The following is a 19,405-nucleotide window of genomic DNA, read 5'->3' as shown; positions in this document are numbered from 1 at the left end:
TGGAGTCCAGGCATATACCATGTCAGAGTTTGCTCGTTCTCTTTCTTTCTTTCTTTCTTTCTTTCTTTCTTTCTTTCTTTCTTTCTTTCGTTCTTTCTTTCTTTCTTTCTTTCTTTCTTCCTTTCCTTTTTTCTTTCTTTTTTTTTTCTTTTTCGCCTTTTTTTAAATACAGAGTTTATTGGCTGTCCTGGAACTCACTTTGTAGATAAGGCTGCCCTCAAATTCACAGAGATCCACCTGTCTTTGCCTCCCAAGTACTGGGATTAGAGGCTTGCACACCACCACCTGGCTGCAGCTTTCGTTATATTGAAGACCTGTCTCTTGAATAAAATATCTACTTGGCAATAAACTACCTTTCTCCTAGGATGAGTTGCTAAATTCTTTTAGCTGGTGGAGGAAGGTCATTGGCTAATAAAGAAACTGCCATTCTGTTGTAGGAGCTGCAGGCTGTGTTCCTGTCACCCCAGCTCATAGTCGCCTGGCTAGCTTATGCCCCGAAATAACAACACACAAACTGTATTCTTTTAAACACTGCCTGGCCCATTATATCTAGCCTCTTCTAGGATAATTCTCACATATTAATTTAGCCCATTTCTAATAATTGCGTAGCACCACTAGGTGTGCTTACCGGGAAAGATTCAGCATGTCTGACCTGGTGGCTGGCTGCAACGCGTCTGGCTCTGAGAGGAGCTGCTCTGCATCTGAGCTCAATTCCTCTTCCTCCCAGCATTCTGTTCTGTTTCCTCCACCCACCTAAAGGCTGGCCTATCAAATGGGCCAAGGCAGTTTCTTTATTAGCCAATGACCTTCCTCCATCATTTAGCTAATGTTTATTTTCCAGATTATTGAATTAAAATATCTGGAAGAAGGTTTAACATTATTATTTGTAAACTTGTTTATTATAGGAGGGTTGGATTATATATTTTTTTACTTCAAAACTTCCTATGACCTAGTAAGACTCATCACTTTACTAATCTTAATTCTTCAACTCACTCAGTTATTTTTATCATATATAATATACTTCCTACCTCTCAAAGTTCTGTCATTTCTTTCTTATCCCAGTCTAATTTCGTTGTTTTATTTCATCTACTCTTAAGTTTCTGGTTGTCTGTTTATCTTTTAGAAGTTGAATCGCTGTGCTACGAAAGGTTTCTTCTATTGTGTCTTCTCTATCACTAAATTGACTTGAGTTTATTATTAAGCTGGCCTCTAATTTGCCTTTTAAAGTAATTATTTGACAATTCAGCACTTATAAATTGAGAAGGCATGTAGAATTGCAATGCACTCAGCTTTCTTTTGAGTTTGTATTATTTTTTTAAATACTGTCTCAAAAAACAAATGTATTTTGCTAGCATGAGGTTTGTTTGCACAGACTGATCTCTTTGGATGTTTGTTATTTCTTTATTAATCTTCAGTTTCACTGTAGGAGTAAACAAGCAAAAGAAATCTAGTTCCTGCAAAATGGTGTTGATGGGCAGGAGCAGGTGAGCTGCAAGCCCCTGCAGGGTGTCAGGATAAAGCCTTTGTTTTTCTCTAAGTCATATTCTTGACCTTAGGATCTAGGACCTAGTCCAGTTCCTTCCTAGTCACATATGCAAAATATCTTTCAGGGTTTAAAAATTTATGTGAACTCATTTATTATAAATTGTTGTTACATATGTACAAAGTAAATATGTAAATACAATTTTCTCTATATGTATAATGTTAACTGTATTATGTTTTCAGGGCTGACCATTTGGTATTTGATAACCAATTTGTGTTCTTTTCACAGGGGAGATAATTTCTCCCACTCTCAGCATTCCTGGATTGACTACAGAGCAAGGGGGTTATATGGGAGGGTTTGGAGGGAGGAAAAGGAAAAGGGAAACCATGCAATTATATTATAAACTAAAAAGAAGAATACACACAAGAAAACTAAATGTGTGCAGTAGTTTTTATCTACATATTTATATGTGTGCATATATATACATGAATTTTATAATAAAATATACTAATTCTAATAGTTATAATGAAGTCATGAATTTGAGGTGTAATGAGAAGGGAACCACTGTCAGTTGACAAACAAAACAACCATCCTAAAAAAATTACACCAAACTGCTAGGATAGTCATCCTGAACATCTTTCAGGGTGCAAAAAATTCATCTCACTTGTTTAATTAATAGTTTGAACCATTCTCTTCTTCATTCTCCATGTTGGAGAATATATGCTTCACGAGTCTAGAATGTTTGGCTCTTCCAAGAAATAGATCTTCTTTTCAAGGAAATTTTCAAAAATGCAACAAGGGCACTGCAGAACTCAGACCCAGAAGCCAGGCAGATCACTCTAATATTGCACTCCACGACATGAGTTTTAACCCCTAATTACAAATAAAGTTGACTATCATTAATTCTATAAATATTGCACTGATTGCCTTTTGTCTACTTGACACAAACCTAAACATATTGGTATCTCAATTTAGGAGTTGCCTCCAGGAGATTGATCTGGTGCAAGATTGACCTGGGAGACATTTTTTTTATTAATGATTGATATGTGAGAGCTGAGACCACTGTGTCTGGCAGTACCACCTCTGGGCATGTGGTCTGGGTAGTATGAGAAAGAAAGCATGTAAGCAACTTTCTTCCATGGTTCATGACTCTACATCAATCTCAGTGATGAACTACATTAGGGCTTGAAGAATTGTTTTCTTTTATAATAACTAAATTAAGAAAAATTATAATGCAAATATCTCTTATTATGTGTGTTTTCAAAGCTGTAATTGTTAACAAAAAATAACTAACTGAATAGCTTTTGTGTCACGTAAGCTTCCAACAAATTCATTAAAGCATTATTGAGTTCATTGAAAATGGTATCTTCTCAGAACAGTGAGATGGCTCAGCAGGTAAAGGCATTTGCTGCCAAGATACATGACCAAGTGTGATCTTGAACTCATAAGGTGAAATGACAGGATTGAGTCTCTACAGGTCATCTTATAATCTCCAAATATAGCATAAGCATGCCCATACATACATATACATGTACATGTACACACATATAGAAATGATTACATTTATATACATAGGTATAAAAGAGGGTGGTATGAACATGTGAGTCTTCTGCTTGCTTATGATTTAAATACAAAAAAACAGTCACATGAAAATCTATTCTGAAATACAGAAATAGATTCAGAAAACTATTATTTGTGAGAATAATGTGATCTACTAAATGAGAGCAAAAAGGAGAATATGGAGTCCAACTTCTCTTAGCAGCTTTTCACGTGATGCTTTGTACTGGCCTGATTAAATGGGATATTGCAAAGGTACCTAAATTGTGAATTACACTTTGAATTCAACTACAAAAAATATTGTGAGACAGGTTATGAATACATTCTTAATATTCAGCTTCGTTGTTGAAAAATTCAAAGTAGAGCTTTCAGAATAAATCCCCAGTAGATTTTTGGAAGAAAAAAAAAGAAACAGAAGAAACAAACAAAATATTTTTCTATTACATACACACACACACGCACACATACACACACGCACACTAGCACTAGTTTGAAAGGGAAGAAGAAAGAAGGAGCAAGAATGGAACACAGAGGAAATAGAGGGATTGAGCTCTGGAATGATGAAAGAGAAGATAAACCAATTAGTACTATATGCAAGTTCCTCCCTTAAAATCACCGTGAACCTTGGAAATCTGAGGTTGGCGGGGGCGGTATAAATGATGTCTCTAGCGGGAGACTTCATCCCTTGGTCTTTTTAGAGGTCTCATTAGCACTGAAGTCAATTAACTGACTGCAAGCTGGCCATGCTCATGAGATGCTTCTAGAAGAAAGTGATTCTGCTCAGTATGTGCGACGCATACCCAGCTTCCCAAGCCCTTTTCAAGGATGTGGGTTCACTCCGGCATTTCGGCTGAGCTTTCCTTACTAAACTGTGCATTCCCCGTGAGAGAGGGAGCATCCCCATGTAGTTCTTCCCCCTAATCCTGGAAACCGCTGAATATCCCCCTTTCAGCTTGGAGGCTTTCTGCTCTTCTCCCTCCAGGATCTTAGTAGGCTCTGCACCAATTCTACACTGTCCCTTCCTGTTTTAAGTGGCGAAAGGCTGAACACTTCCATGCGTGAAAGTGGCCTGTCACTCTGTCCCGCTGTGCAGCTGTGATTGGCGGGAAGGACAAGTCCTCTGGCCCCGCCCCCGCCTGTCTTTGCCGCGCTCCGTGGGTTTTTTGCAAAGGTGGAGAGCCGAGATTCCGGCGCTTGGACTCGATGGAGCAGCATTTCCAATTTTGACTGATGTTCTTCCTCGACCAGTGAGTCAGAGCCAAGAAAAGCCGAGTCTTTTCTTGCTGAAAAAGCTTGGGGGAACTGTTGCTCAGGACCTAGGCACTCCTGACGCATCGTATCGATCTCACTTCCTTCTATGGCTTCACTGTAAAATCACTTGCATGTTTGCAGCCCTGTGAATCCCTCTTCTCCAAAGAGAGGGCTTCAGAACGCCGAGGGAGCTGTCTGAGGTGCTGAAACCTTCCAAGCGTTTGTCTCCACCAGCCCTAAGGGTTAGATGGCACATTTTCCTTTCTGCTTTTCTGGTCCCTCATGCCTCGGATAAGACTCTTTCCAGGTTCGTGAATATCGCTCCGTATCATGGCCCACGTGAGACACTTTCGGACACTAGTTTCTGGATTTTACTTCTGGGAAGCCGCACTGTTACTGAGGTAAGTCCTCATGCATTAACAATGTCATTAAAAGCTCAATACACCAATGCATTAATCTGCAACCACTTGTTAATGAGGAAGCTGAGAAATGTGTGATTGTGCACTGACTTACCGAAGCTATCTTTTAAATCATACTTTTCTGTTTAAAGGAGTCTAGTAATCTCTCTATTGAGACCCCTAGAAACATGTAATTTCCTGTTATTTTCACTGAATGTGCATATTTAAGTAACTGAACTCTCCCCAAGGTATGGTTTAAAACCTAAAGATTTCAAAAATATAGGTATTTTTTTCTTCTCACATATTTCTCTTCGATTATTCTTTGCAATGGTGAATTGTGTGTTCTGAATATTAATTTCTTTTAAAAAGTTACGAAACATTAAGAATTTGCAATTGGGGCATTATTAAATTAGAAAGAAAAATATAGAACATAGGCACTTACTGATCAGAGAAATGTCATTTTAATAGGTGCAGAGACTGAGTTAAAGGGGGACTTTAAGGTACTACTTTGCAATGACCTAATTCAATATATGAAGACAAAATCATTAATAAACCATCAGATATGTCCTGTGCCTAAAGTTGTCTTTTGGAAGCAAGCAGCATAAAGGGCCTATCAACTTGCAAAAATATTGTGATATGACATTATTTTTGCTACGTTCCAATCATTTTAGCAAGGCTTTTTACTTTATAATTACTTTGATGAGACTAGGGAAGCTAGGTGGGAGTTCAGATAACTGAGACCCCATTTTTAGTCAAACACTGTATAAAAACACAATTGTTCACATAGATTTTTAAACTAGCAACATTAATTTTAAATTACTATGGTCATATGACTACTGTGGTATTTTCATTTTTTTAATAGTGCCAAATTTAAATAACTGGAACAAGTGAACTGGTTAAGAATATACTGGTTTCTATCTGGCATAAGAATTCTTCCTTGTGATAGTAAATCAAGCTTTAATCTTATGGAGACCTTAAAATGTATTTCTCTCATGAGTTGCCTTACAAAAGTCATACAGTTCTGGAATGCCTGTATGTAATACTTGAATGATTAAGAAGAAAACTGCATTTTGTCCAAATGTTGACTGCCTTCTATATTGAGGGATTTAAAACATTCCAGATGACAGTATATTCAGTGAAAAGCCTTTTAATAGGATTTTATAAATTTCTGTAACTTTTAGTTGGTAGACATTACATATAGTGAGCAAGTCAAAAGTATGTAGGGCTTTCACGTATGTGAAAATATAATGGAAAGTGGCACAAGTAAACTGATCATTTTTCATGATATTTTCCACTATAGTCCTTCATGATGTTTATATCAAATGTGATACTATGAATTTTTAAAAAGGCAACAATGCTTATTAGATGTAAATTGATAGTCGGTAATTAAGACAAATTAGTCAATGAAGTAAAATCTGTATAATGACAATTCACCACAATCTTTTTATTGTAACTAGATATGATATCTTCATCATTGGGTGTTCAGATTTATGATATTGTCACTGAAATTTGCAAAAATCAATTAAATAATTATAATTTATCTTCAACAACATCAAAAAATTTAAAGAACAATCCAATCATAAATCTTTAGAAAAAGACTCCACCAATAAAGAGCTTATTTCATACTTAAATTCTTCACCAATTTTCTTTCTTTCAAAAGAGAGGAAAACCTTTATCCCAAACTGGAATCAGATAAAAGTAGGTCATCGTTCTTTGAAAACTTTAATGTCATATGAAAAATATTTTCACTCCCAGTGGTGGTTCTTAAAAGAGGATTTCTATAGGTATGAAAACTCACCTTACTGAACATGATGTATTCATGGAAGTTATTCTTTGTGAGCTATATCTACTTGAGATGTATTAATAAAAAAAAAGTGAGGCTGTTGACTTGAAGTATGTACTTCGTTACTGTTAGCTATAGTCAGGCTACAGTCCTATTGAGCACCGGAAATCATTACTTTAACATAATTATATCTTAGCAAACTCTTTGCAGGCAATATAGAAGCAAGTGTAACAATCAAATACCTAATTATTTATAATGATCTTATTCAAATCACTTATACAGGTTTTTTATAAGATTTTTAAAGTTTTCTTTAAATTTCTTTAAATAGTATATACATTTCTAAAATAGGAAAATACATAAAATTTAGATAGTGTTTTCAGAAAGGGAACATACCCCTGTGAAGAGATCACAGACCAAGAATTATCAATAACACATGGGTGCCCATCCGAACCACCATTTCCACCATCACCATTTCCAAAGGTAATTGCTATCCTAATTTATGCCACAAATATGTTTTTCTTACTTTTGTACATTATAAATAAATAATAACTTGTATCTGATTCATTTTTCAGAACACTATGCTTGTGTGATTATCCGGAGGTCTGATATTCTCATTAAAGTATAGTGTACTTGTATGATCACATGACAATCAACTTATCCATTGCTCTCTTAATGAATTCATGAATTTTATTCAAGGGCTGGTATGGGCTAATGTAATTCTACAGTGATTATCCTTGACGATCTTGTGTTTGTGTGTGAGTGTGTGTGTGTGCACACATGCACATGTGTGTGTGCACGTATGTGAGTACTGTGTATGCCCTGATATTTTCTCTAGAAGAATTTCTGGGTCACAGGGCAGGCATGAGTGTAGTTAAATGAGTATAGTAAAGTTTGGTAGATGCTGTCATCTTCCCAAAGCACTTATGCCTAATTCTATTCCTATAAGAATTCTCTGAGTTCCTCTTGTTTACTAATACATAACTAAATTAATGCTATGATATTATACAAATGTTTAGTGTTTTCCTAGGTGACTATTGCAAGACTACAGGTTTTTTTTTTTTTGTTTTGTTTTTTTTTTTTTTTTTTTTTTGGTTTTTCGAGACAGGGTTTCTCTGTGGTTTTGGAGCCTGTCCTGGAACTAGCTCTTGTAGACCAGGCTGGTCTCGAACTCACAGAGATCCGCCTGCCTCTGCCTCCCAAGTGTTGGGATTAAAGGTGTGCGCCACCACCGCCTGGCCAAGACTACAGATTTTTTATGTTTAGTAAAGTTTAATAAAATTATTCAAAGTTATGAAAATAAAATATTTATTACCACAATATAATCACAATTATCTATGAGGAAGGCAAGTCAGGTTTGAGATATTTTAAAAAGATGATTCTTTTAATAAGTTTATGTTTCAAAATTATATAGACATAGAATAATAATTTCTAAGTGTTGAAGGTGTTAAAGTTTTCTAATTTTGCCAAAATATTGTTTTTTTATTAAATACTTCTCTGGGGATTTTAGTTTTCATCTTAATAAAAATCAGGAACAAAATGTCACTGTTCAGTTCTCTTTGAAATGCAGATCGGTGATGATTAAGAAGGGCTTGCAGAATAAAAGCCAAAAGCAGAAAACCACAAACAAAATTTTCTTTAACATGGTGAACCACAGATTATACCATTTAGTTTCTTTTCTTTATAGAGGACCAACAGAGGCTTGCTACTGGAATAAATTATAACATTTTCTGGCTAACCCTGCCTGTGTAAACTTCAGAGATCAATGTCAATGAGAAGAAAACATGTCTTAATGCATTACTTCAAAATATTTTCTCATTTAAAATTTTTGGGTTTTCTTTTTATTATGCTCTAGAAGATGAGAACAATCCTTTCAAGTGGCTTTTCTGGGAAGATCTGTTTTCTTATATAACATACTGAAAAAAAACGTAATTTTAGAGAATAAACTTATGTTTTATTACATGGGGCTACATAGACTCAATAATTTTTATAGTTTTAATGAATTATACTTCAATAATAATTATTCTGCTTTTGAATGAAAAATATTATATAGAGATGAATCATAGCCCTGCACTCTGTCCTATCTGTGTTGCATGTAACAGAGCAGGTACTCTTTTCTTCTATACACTTTATTCTTTTTTATTCACACGACTCCATACCAAGGTATGCCAATCAACAATTGTGTTCTCATGTATAATGTTAAGAATTTCAGCATGATTCATTCACCAAAATCTGTACATGTGGTTGTGTGTGGCTAGTTATGCTCAAATGGGGAGCTGTTGCCTTGAAGCATAAGACTTGGAGCACAGAAGAGAGAATGATGTGGAGAGGATCAAGGGTCAAGAAATGGACAAATTCTGTTTTCTGGAACATGAGGTGGGAAGCTATTGATAGGCTTGATGGTTGATTTAGATCATGTCAAATATATGCTCAGTGGTCAGAAAAGAATATTTTTGAACAATAGGTAAATTGTAATTATACAGTGTATGTTTAAGGAATGTTGATTGACAAAGTTACTAGAAGAAAACACAGTTTATAATTTATGATCAAATTCTTCTTGTTATGCTTATTAACATAGCTGACATAATAAAATGTCAGGGATGGGGAAATGGCTCAGATCAAGGTGCTTGTTGCTAGACCATCTGGTCCAGGTCATAATCCTAGAAACAACATGGTAAAAAGGGAGAACAAACTCCTAAACATCCTCTGACCTCCACACATGTGTTCCAATATACAAATACTTAAAGGAACATAGACACACACAATAAATAAATTGAATTATAATAAATTCTATCTGACAGGGAGGTAATACAATAGAATGGAATATGAATAAAATTAGAAGCAATTGACTTAATTATAACTCAGGAGTTGCTATTGTAGGGATAGTGTTAGATTAGAACTTGGATCAAAGTAGGTATGTATCTCTCTCCTCCAGATACAGAGTTTCCTTCAAAATTATAGGCGATGATCGGATGTAGTGTCATCTTTGTGGCCTGAGAGACTCAAGAGTCTGAGATAGATAGGAGAGTTACTTGACCAAAAACCGATATCGCTGAACATAACGGACAATGAGGACTACTGAGAACTGAAGAACAATGGCAATGGGTTCTTGATCCTATTGCACGTAATGGCTTTGTGGGAGCCTAGGTAGTTTGGATGCTCACCTTAATAGACCTGGATGGAGGTGGGTGGTCCTTGGACCTCCCACAGGGCAGGGAAACCTGCTTGCTCTTTGGGCTGAGGAGGGAGGAAGACTTGATTCGGGGAGGGGGGGGATGGGAGGTGGTGGCGGGGAAGAGGCAGAAATCTTTAATAATTAAATTAATTAATTAATTAATAAAAAATAAATAAAAAGGCTGGAAAAAAAAGAATTTCCTGGTCAGCCAAATTAACATAACAAAACTCAGTGTAAAAACATGCAAGCAATCCTAAAGTTGATAATATAAACTAGTCTATCTTGGTGATAAAATCCAGTAATCAAGTTACTCAGGAGGTCTAAAAAAGAAAGACTGGAAAATCCAGATTTTCCTGGGCTACACAAGCTGACTCTGTATTAAAACTAAAATAAATAAATAAATAAATTTAAAGTAAAAAAGTAAAATAAAGCTGTGATATAGTTTAATAGTAGAACACTTGCATAGTAAGCACAGGTACTTTGTTTAATATGCAGAACAGAAATTTAAAAAGTCAAAAAGATGCAAATACTTACATAACTGAATATTGCAAGAAAAAAAATTTTAAATGGACATTTGCTTTATATTTAGAAACTACATTTTTTTTCTTCAAAAATTTGCCTTAAATATTAAAATTCCACCGAATGTTTGGGTCGTTTTCAGACAGGGCCACTGAAGTGGTTTGGAATGTTTCAGGCTGAGATGCTACCTTTGTGTCCTGTAATTCCTTTGGTCTGTAGTGATTTGTGGTAATTTCACTGCTACAAATGTAGATTTCAGCAAATGTATATAAAAAGAATACAAATAAACATGCATAAAATAGATATCTACAATACAAAAGAAGAACAGAGAGATGGCTCAGCACAAGAGTGCTAGACTCAAGTCCATGCATGAACTTGGGTGCGTGCAAGCATGAGCACACACACACACAAATACACACATACACCTTTTCCTTATACTAGGGTTGATATGGGGTTTGTGCCTAGTCTTATTGTAACTTGTTATACAATGTTAACTTGATATCCCTGCGAGGGATATCTGAACTGAAACGGAGAAGCGGCTCTGGGTTAGAGGGTAGATGTCAGGAAGAACTGGGGGCATGAATGGAGGGAAAGCTACCGTCAAGATTTAATGTATGAGAGAAAATAAATTAAATAATAAAAATGAGAAAGAAAATACATAAATGTTCAACGAGGTCAGAACACAGAGACTAGTGAAGTTAAGAAGTGTTTTGCAACCAGGTGGTGGTGGCACACGCCTTTAATCCTAGCACTTGGGAGGCAGAGACAGGAGGATCTCTGTGAGTTCGAGGCCATTGTGGTCTATAAGAGCTAGTTTCATGACAGGCTCCAAAGCTACAGAGAAACCCTGTCTCGAAAAAAAAAAAAAAAAAAAAAAAAAAAGCGTTCTGTTCAGAACTCTAACACTTTGTGATATGCACAATGGATCCTCACTGCTTCTCCTACCAAGCTCCTCTCTAACTCTTTCCCGTATGTTTTTCTTCATATTTAGACTACCAATGCTCACTGAAAACAATCTAATACAGGCACATGTCTGTATAGAACTGTGATTCACTGGTTGTCTTTGCTTTGTTGCCTCCTATTCAAGAATGGTACAGCTTGTAGCTTTGTTTTGTTTGGAGGAGTAGCCAGGAAAGGTGAACAATAAGCTATCCTAATCTGGTTTGGAATTTGAAGGCAGGAACTCTATTGAGCAGTGCAGACACAGAGGTGAATTTACGCTAAAACTGCATGCCAGCAACACACCTGCCAAAATCAGTGTTCTCATTCTCAGATGCCATTAGAAGAAGAAACTGATAAATAGATGTAACCCTATCACGGAACATTTTTGAAATGCAGAAAATCTCTATGCTAGACAGTCTCTTGTAAGAAAGGAAAAGAACTGGTAATTCACAGTCAATTTAATCCACAGTAGTAGCCTTGGGGTGAAGTTAAAAATGACATAAAGGCTAAATTTATTAGGACTGTTAGAGTGCTAATGGATGCAAGAATTTCAAAGGCAATTAATTGGTCAGGCATGCAACCACACATATTTTCTACATCAAATATAGCAAACCTGGAGATAGTTCTGATCATTTTACAAACTTACTAATGTATTATGATTTAGGCATGGCTTGCAGATAGCTGGGCCATCTAACTCTTACCTAACAATGAGAACGTCTGACAAGCATTTACAATGGAGAGACAGTCCTGAAGATTTAAAAATTCTCCACATTGGGGCATTTTTTAAATTTGGAAATAATAATATGTATTTGTTTCATAATTTTAATAATAAAAATGTTTTAATAATATAAATTAAAATGTTATTCTTTCTCCTATCCAAGCTAAGCTTGGTTTCCCTACATATGCATATGTAAATATTAGAACCTGAGTTTAGGTTTTATTTACTTTTTTACTATTTTTTACATTTGAGATGAAATTCCTGCTATATCTGAATCATGATTTAAATAAGGAACAGTTTCCAGTCTGTTGTTCCATACATGAAGCTCAAACATCCCAGGCTAATATTGCTTTGAAAATTATACCTGGATACTTGCTTGGTTTTTATTAAGATGTATAGAATAATGGTTACATTAGCTTTCTAAGGTGCAAAGCAATTAGTTCAAAACCTACCTTTTGACATCTCTTCTGTTTTTGTGTTTTAGTTTCATCCCAATTTTCTTTAAACTTAAAAATTATAAATTCATCAAGGTTGGGCTCATTTCTAAACAATGATATATCTCTATAATGGTTAATTCAATATCATACTTATCAACAAACAATAAAAGAACCTGAGATGATATGTGCTTATATACCATATATTATGAAAAGTAAGTTTCATATTCAATATCTTATTTGAAATATACCAAATAATTATCACTAGAAAGTATTACCTACTAGGAGGAAAGTCAAAAAACTTAGGGTAGACATTGGAACGTTCTTGAGACTGGTAACGGATTTGTTTGTTTTTACTTCATGATGACTTGAAATTCTGTTATGCAAGGCAATATAAATTGTTTTACAATTGTTCAACTGTTATTAATATTCTTTCTCAGTTATTTTTATTATTTCATTTTAAAGATTATTTTCTATATATTATTTTAACCATATTCTATGAAACTTTGATGCCATAGACACATTGTATATCGCTTGCTCATGTACTCTCATGGAATTAATACTAACAATTTAAATCCCTGTACAAGTAAAATCCCCCCCCCCAGCTTGTTTGGGCTACTGATATGCCATAGTCTAATTGCTGCCACCCTGTTGTGGTAGTTCTTATGGGAAAATTGTACAGCTATATCACCTGGAGTCATAACTGAGAAGTAAATCGTATATTTGCTTATTTTGAATTGCTATGCCTTTGCAGCTTTGACAGTAAACAAATCATGGCATTTAACTACTAATGCTGTTTAACATAAAGTAGTTCTGAAAGCAAGGAAGCAAGGGTTAGTACTTTCTCTTTTCAAAAAAATATAGTTGTAAGAAGCCATTAGGCTTTCTACAAATATATTTTAAGTCACAACTTCTCCAACTAATTTCACTATTAGATGCCTGTCATAATCATATAATATATGTTTGCTGAAGAATACTAGGGGCACAGTCACTGTATTTTTTAAACAACTTAGACTGCAGATATCAGTTTTTACAATAGGCACATGTGAAATCTCATCTGTAAAACTATAACCTTCTTTTTAAGCAGAACTTCAGTAGTCAGTGTTGGTGTTTGCTGTAGACATCCTCCTGTTAGGCAAGCATATCCTGTTAGGTAAACATAGAAAGTCAAGTGTAGATTCTCTAAAATACAACCTCGGATCTTGTCCCTACTCTCAGTGACAGCATCTCGCCAATGTGGCAATGGCACTTGATCCAAAGGCTTAGTGTTTGCTTGAGTATGCCCTGAACAAAATGTAAGTTCTTTTCAGACAAAGTCAGTGACATATTCCTGGTCCCTCTCCATGACTTCCATAAATCTCTTGCACACTAAGATATTTATGGAAGGTCTCTTGACTTCTGGAAAGACATCCTTTGTCATGTTTACATTTCTTAAAAGTAAATTAACAGTTTCAAAAGGACCACTTTCTTCAAGCATAACCATAGATACTGTTGCCTTTTTCTGCCACCATTCAAGAGAAAATTTGGTGAGGGATTTAGTGTAATAACTTTCTCAATTAATTTTTATGTGAGATTATTTACTGCTGGGTATGTCATTCTTCTTTCTTTCACAGAAAAGAATTTCCACTTAAATGTGTCCTCACTCTTCCTCTTCCCCACCATTCTCATATGCAGGCTTCCCTCCCCTGTTCTTATTGAAGGCCCTCCCGGCCTTCCCTTCTCTACTTTATGAAGTCACTTTCCCTCCATATTTTTTACCCATGCCTCCTTCCCTTGTTCCTATTGAAGGCCCTCCCTGACTGCTTTTCTCTACTGCATGAAGTCACAGTGATGGTCTCCCTTTCATGTCCTGGTAAAAAATAAACCACATCTCAATCATGAGGTACATCCTTAGATCAGTTTTCACGTTTTGTCATTTACTATCATAGATGTATGTGTTTGTGAGTGAATGTGTGCACGTACTGAAAAGCAGGGGACAAAGGGTGTCGTCTTAGCCACCATCTACCTTATGTATCAAGGGGGAGTTGTTTTTTGTATTATTTGTTTTGTTTTGTTTTGTTAAATAGAAGCAGAACTCAAAGATCTAGTTGGTTAGTGGGCCTCAGGGGCTTCCCTCTGTTTCTACACTGCTGGGATTGCCAATGTCTAGTACCACACCTGGCCTTGGGTTTTTGATCCTACTGCACGTACTGGCTTTATGGGAGCCTAGGCAGTTTGAATACTCCTCTTACTAGACTGGGATGGAGGTGAATGGTCTTTGGACTTCCCACGGGGCAGGGAACCCTGATTGCTCTTAGGGCTGACGACGGAGGGGGACTTGATTGGGGGAGGGAAATGGGAGGTGGTGGTGGGGAGGGGGCAGAAATCTTTAATAAATAAAGAAAGAAAATAAATAAATAAAAAAAAGTCAAAAAAAAAAAAGAATTCGAGAGTTTCAGATTCAGATCCTCGTATTTGGGTGTCACATGCTTTATTGACTACGCTATTGCCCAAACCCCACATTTATTTCTGATAATGAATCTGAATGAGAAAGAAGAAACACAACCGGGAGACCACTCTGAACATGAACCAGATATTAATCAATTGTTATTTAACATATTGAAGGTCACACTTAAATTTCTCTCAAGTCTGTTACAGCTCTCATCAGAGTCACTGGCATGCTTCCTGGTCCCTAGATAAAAGGAGAAATGATGATAGCATAGAATATTTGTTTCTTCTTTTAATCCCCCCCCTCTCTAGATAGATAGATAGATAGATAGATAGATAGATAGATAGATAGATAGATAGATAGATAGATATATTCCAAGATACTATTTATTTATTGCCAATAATCACTGGAAATATAAGCATAGAAAACTGCCAAAAGTAGTAACAGTTATGAACGGTGAAAAAAGCAAGACACGTTCTTTTTGGGTGTGGAAACAAACAAAAACATCTTCCTAAGGAAGAAGAAAATTTAAATGTGCACAGAGCTCTAGGTGGGACCTGAGAAGGAAGAAAAGAGGGAGTACTATTTCAAGTGGAAGCTGTTTCATTAGCATGGACAACACTTCAAAAACAAAACAAAACAAAAATCAGAGGGTATAGTGAGCTTCGTAGCGTCATTTCTACCACAGAGGCCCACATTTTCTTTTAAATAAATGCATACATTATGCTATTTTTAGACTACCCTCTCCTATAAAATCTGTAGGATATCAACGAGTGCTTTTTAAAATCATGTTTTCTCTATTACAAAAAAGTTTTGTTTGCTTTCCCTTGAGCATAAGGAAAGATCATATTCTGAAAAGCTAATGCATCTGCATGCGTTTAGTACATACATTTATTAATTTCTATCACTTAAATTCTGTTTACTCTATGCATATGAAGTTTAAGGAGAAAACTTTAATTATTGGTAAAGGGAACTGGGGTTATGGCTAAGTCAGTATAGAGCTTCCTGAGCAATGAAGAATACCCTAGTTCTCTCTTTAGAACTATTGAAAACCATGTGCTGTTGCACGATTGCAAATCCCAGCACTAGAGAGGAAGAGACACATGATCCCAAGAATTAATTGGCCAAAAAGCCTAGCTAGATTGATGAGATCCACATCCCAGTGATAAGCCTGTCTCAAAAATACATATGGCATCTGATGGCATTTGTGCAACATTTCCCTCTGGCATTGGCAGGCAAGCATACACATGTACACACATCCACACCCATAGGAACCTACATACAAATAGATTTATGACACATACCACACACAGACATACACACGTGCACACACATGAACACACACACACACACAAAATTACACATAGGTTTGTGAATATTCATAATGCCAAAAAAGTGATACTTTTCTTGACCAGAGTTTTTTAAAAATAAAGATATGTCAGGTAGCCCCAATTCTGAGGACTTTTAAATAGTGTTTCTTTATAAACTACTTACTTGCTAATAATAACTCTCAGATGCATTGAATGCTATATATATAACTTATTCAATGATACTCTAATGAAAGATTTTTCTTTAGTTCACTGACATACCAAAAATACCTTTCCATGTACAGCACATTCTGCAGTCTAATACAAGTAAATGAACTTCTCTGTGTCCTTTTTGCCTCTTATTTTATGTACTGGGAAAAATAGAAGCATCAAGGATTATCTAGATTAGACTATTGTGCATCTTACTCTTCTTCAAGTTGTTGCTTTTTAAGGATCTTAAAATACTTGAAAAAACTTTTGAATCTCCTTTTTCTGCCTTAAACCCTTGGGATTTAGGATATCTCTTTCTTCCTGAAAATCTTAAACAGTGAGTTAAATCAAAGACAGTGATTCTACAACAACTCTCTGCTGATGTCTTCAAGACTATAGTAGAGTTGAATCTTATTTTTATCCTGAGTATTTCTCTTTAACTAACATCATAGAAAACTCAAATTTTGCTTTACTTCAAAAATTCAAAGTTCTTATCATTTTCTCTGCACCGTGAGTGTTTTCATATATATTAACACAGAGCTGAATCTGTATTGGAAAAGTTTCATGGATATAAAATATATCAAAGAGCGAGAGAAAACTAAGATCAAAGCTCTTAGTGCAATGTAAAAGTATAAGCCTTCATAAGAAACAGTTAGCTTATTCCAGATTCTTTTTTTTTCTAAAATAGCAAGTCTTACATTTTGTCTGCTTCTGAATTCGTTTGTGAGTACACATCTAAATAAGAAACTTGGAGACAATACTCCAGGTCAAACTTCATTTCTCATTTTGATAGGCTCAATGACCTTTCTAAGGATGAAGTGATTGTTTTAGCTATGCTACTTTTAAAGTATAATGTATACATCTGTATGCGACTACAGAATACATTTTTTTTGACTGACATGATCGAAATGTGACCATCTTTCTTTAGCAGAAATATATACTGAGCATTGCAGGAATAACTCCTTATTTATTTGATATATATGGCCTGTATTTTAAAATATATTTTATAACAAATATCCACTATAGTCATACATATAAGATCTACTTAATTATAGCAAAAAGTATCATTAAGGTCAGAAGGCATTCATTTGTGAGGAATTCAAGGTGCTTAATAATATCAATTTATGGAAGTTGTATTTCTGTCACTTTTTAAGACAGAATCCATTTAGGAACCCATGGTCTAGAACTCTCAATGCAGAGCAGGACACCTTAAGACTTATAGAGACACACCCTGTCTCGGCCTCCCAAGTGCTGGAATTAAAGGTATACACCACCATACCCAACTTTCTTTTAAAATTTTTAATGAAAAAAAAAACCCAGAGTATGAGGAGGGCAAGAAATATTATCAAAATATACTTATTAAAATATTTAAAAATAAATTTAAGAAGCAGAAATAGAAGAAGCATGAACACCAAGGTTGGAATGGTAGTTTTTTTTTTCCTTTTCTTTTGCTGTTCTTGACATCAAATTGCTTCCTTGAGGTGTAGGATAAAGCAAAACAAAAAGGAAGCTCACTTTTATAACAATCCCAAAGCTGTAAAATTTCCCATTTCCCATTCAAGTGTCAAGTTCTAGCCTGTACACTCAATACAGAAATTGCATAGCTCCATTATATTTGGAAGTACCTTATTGTCAGGGCTAGAGATTCTGCCTTGTGGAACTCAGACTTTTGTTAGAGAAAGAATGATTCATGGATCAATAGGAAGAAGCCTTATTAGATTGAGATTAGGTATGTCTCTCATAAAAAAACATAACTAAAGAAAACTGGGAAAAAATGATTTCATCATTGAAAAAGGTAATCTGTGTTATACAGAAATTATAGCATAAATATTCTAAAATTAAAGACAGGACCATACACACACACACACACATACACAAGGAGGAAAAGATTTACAACTAATTGCATGTGAGAAACAGAGAGTAACATAGGGTAATGATCATAAACACACACACATGCACACACTTAACAAGAATAAATGATAGCACCCGGGGAAAAATAACATATAAAGAAAAGTTAACAGTTGTGTAGAGAAGACTTGTGAATTAAGTTACAAAGACACACTACACACGCACACGCACACACACACACACATATGCACATACATAAGGGAACTGAGAAAGAGATGTAATATCCATTACTCTCCCAGTTAGTGAAGAACTTCAGAAGTGATTTATAAGAAATAGAAATTTGCGTGATTGGATACCTATTATTCTCTGCAGAGCATACAGCGCTTCTCATACTTAACAGCAAGCATTCAATTGTTATAATGAAAAGCCTGGTGGTCTATGTAGACCGCTGACTCATAGACTCTTTCTAGTCCCATATCGCATCACATTCCCTGGGGACTGAACTACAGGGATTGACAGAACATACCTGCAATCCATTATGACAAGCTGATGAGGAGAAAAAATTAAAGAGCGAAAAGACAGAGCTCTTGTTAACTTTGTTTTATTTTAATTTCTATTTATTTAACTATTTTTTGATAGAGAGGACTTGGTAGGGGCAGGAAATTTATGCAACCACTTAGAACCTTTCTTCATTTTTGTCATGTACCTACCTAAAACTGGATAGAACCTATAAGAACTAATTACTGGATCAAAAATTGGCGGATTGAGTTTGTTGTCTGTAGAAAACATGTCCACGAACTAAGAAATGCTTTCCAATAGAAAGTCAGAAGAAAAGGTGAACAAAGACTCAGACAAAGGTGAAGAAGAATTGTAAGACAATATCTGAAGGGCAGATTTTGAAACACACGAGGTCAACGTCTTTGGCACTAAAAATAAATGGTAGACTAGGTCCATCATAGGCTGTAGAGATGGGAGAGGTTCTAGTTTTACAATTAAGACAATTGAACGGTAAATTATTCTTTTGAAATAAGAGGCCATGTTGTCTACTGTAGCATGATTAATAAAAACCCAGACACAGAAATTGGGGTTCAACATGTAGGTCAGAAAAGCAAAACAGCCCGTCACTGGCTTTTACTTCTACTTCAGCCCAAAATGGCGATCCTGCCTCCAAGAATTCTCAGAATGAGATTGTATGTGAGAGCTGTCTCCTCCTGTTTTATATTCTGCTCTATTGCTGGGATTAAAGGTGTGGCTATTGGAATTGAAGGTGTGTATCACCACTGCCTGGTCTGTGGCAGTTTTACTCTCTGAACTTCAGGCAAGCTTTATTTGTTAAAAAAAACTGAAACATTACT

At 35.5% G+C, this 19,405-nt stretch overlaps 1 protein-coding gene across 2 annotated transcripts in view; it reads left to right on the top strand.

The window, feature by feature from the left end:
* Positions 1-4,226: 4,226 nt before the first annotated feature.
* The window catches only part of Glra3 (glycine receptor alpha 3), a 137,708-nt gene continuing 122,529 nt past the window's right edge, over positions 4,227-19,405 (top strand). For both annotated transcript variants that reach the window (XM_057752657.1, XM_057752656.1), the window contains exon 1: positions 4,227-4,692. In XM_057752657.1, coding sequence (XP_057608640.1) covers positions 4,622-4,692 — 71 coding nt within the window. In that variant the 5' untranslated portion in view covers positions 4,227-4,621. The remainder of the gene's footprint in view (positions 4,693-19,405) is intronic.

The sequence above is a fragment of the Chionomys nivalis genome, chromosome 20 (genome assembly GCF_950005125.1).
Source record: "Chionomys nivalis chromosome 20, mChiNiv1.1, whole genome shotgun sequence".
Taxonomy (NCBI): Eukaryota; Metazoa; Chordata; class Mammalia; order Rodentia; family Cricetidae; genus Chionomys; species Chionomys nivalis.
This window is presented reverse-complemented; position numbering and strand designations above follow the sequence as displayed.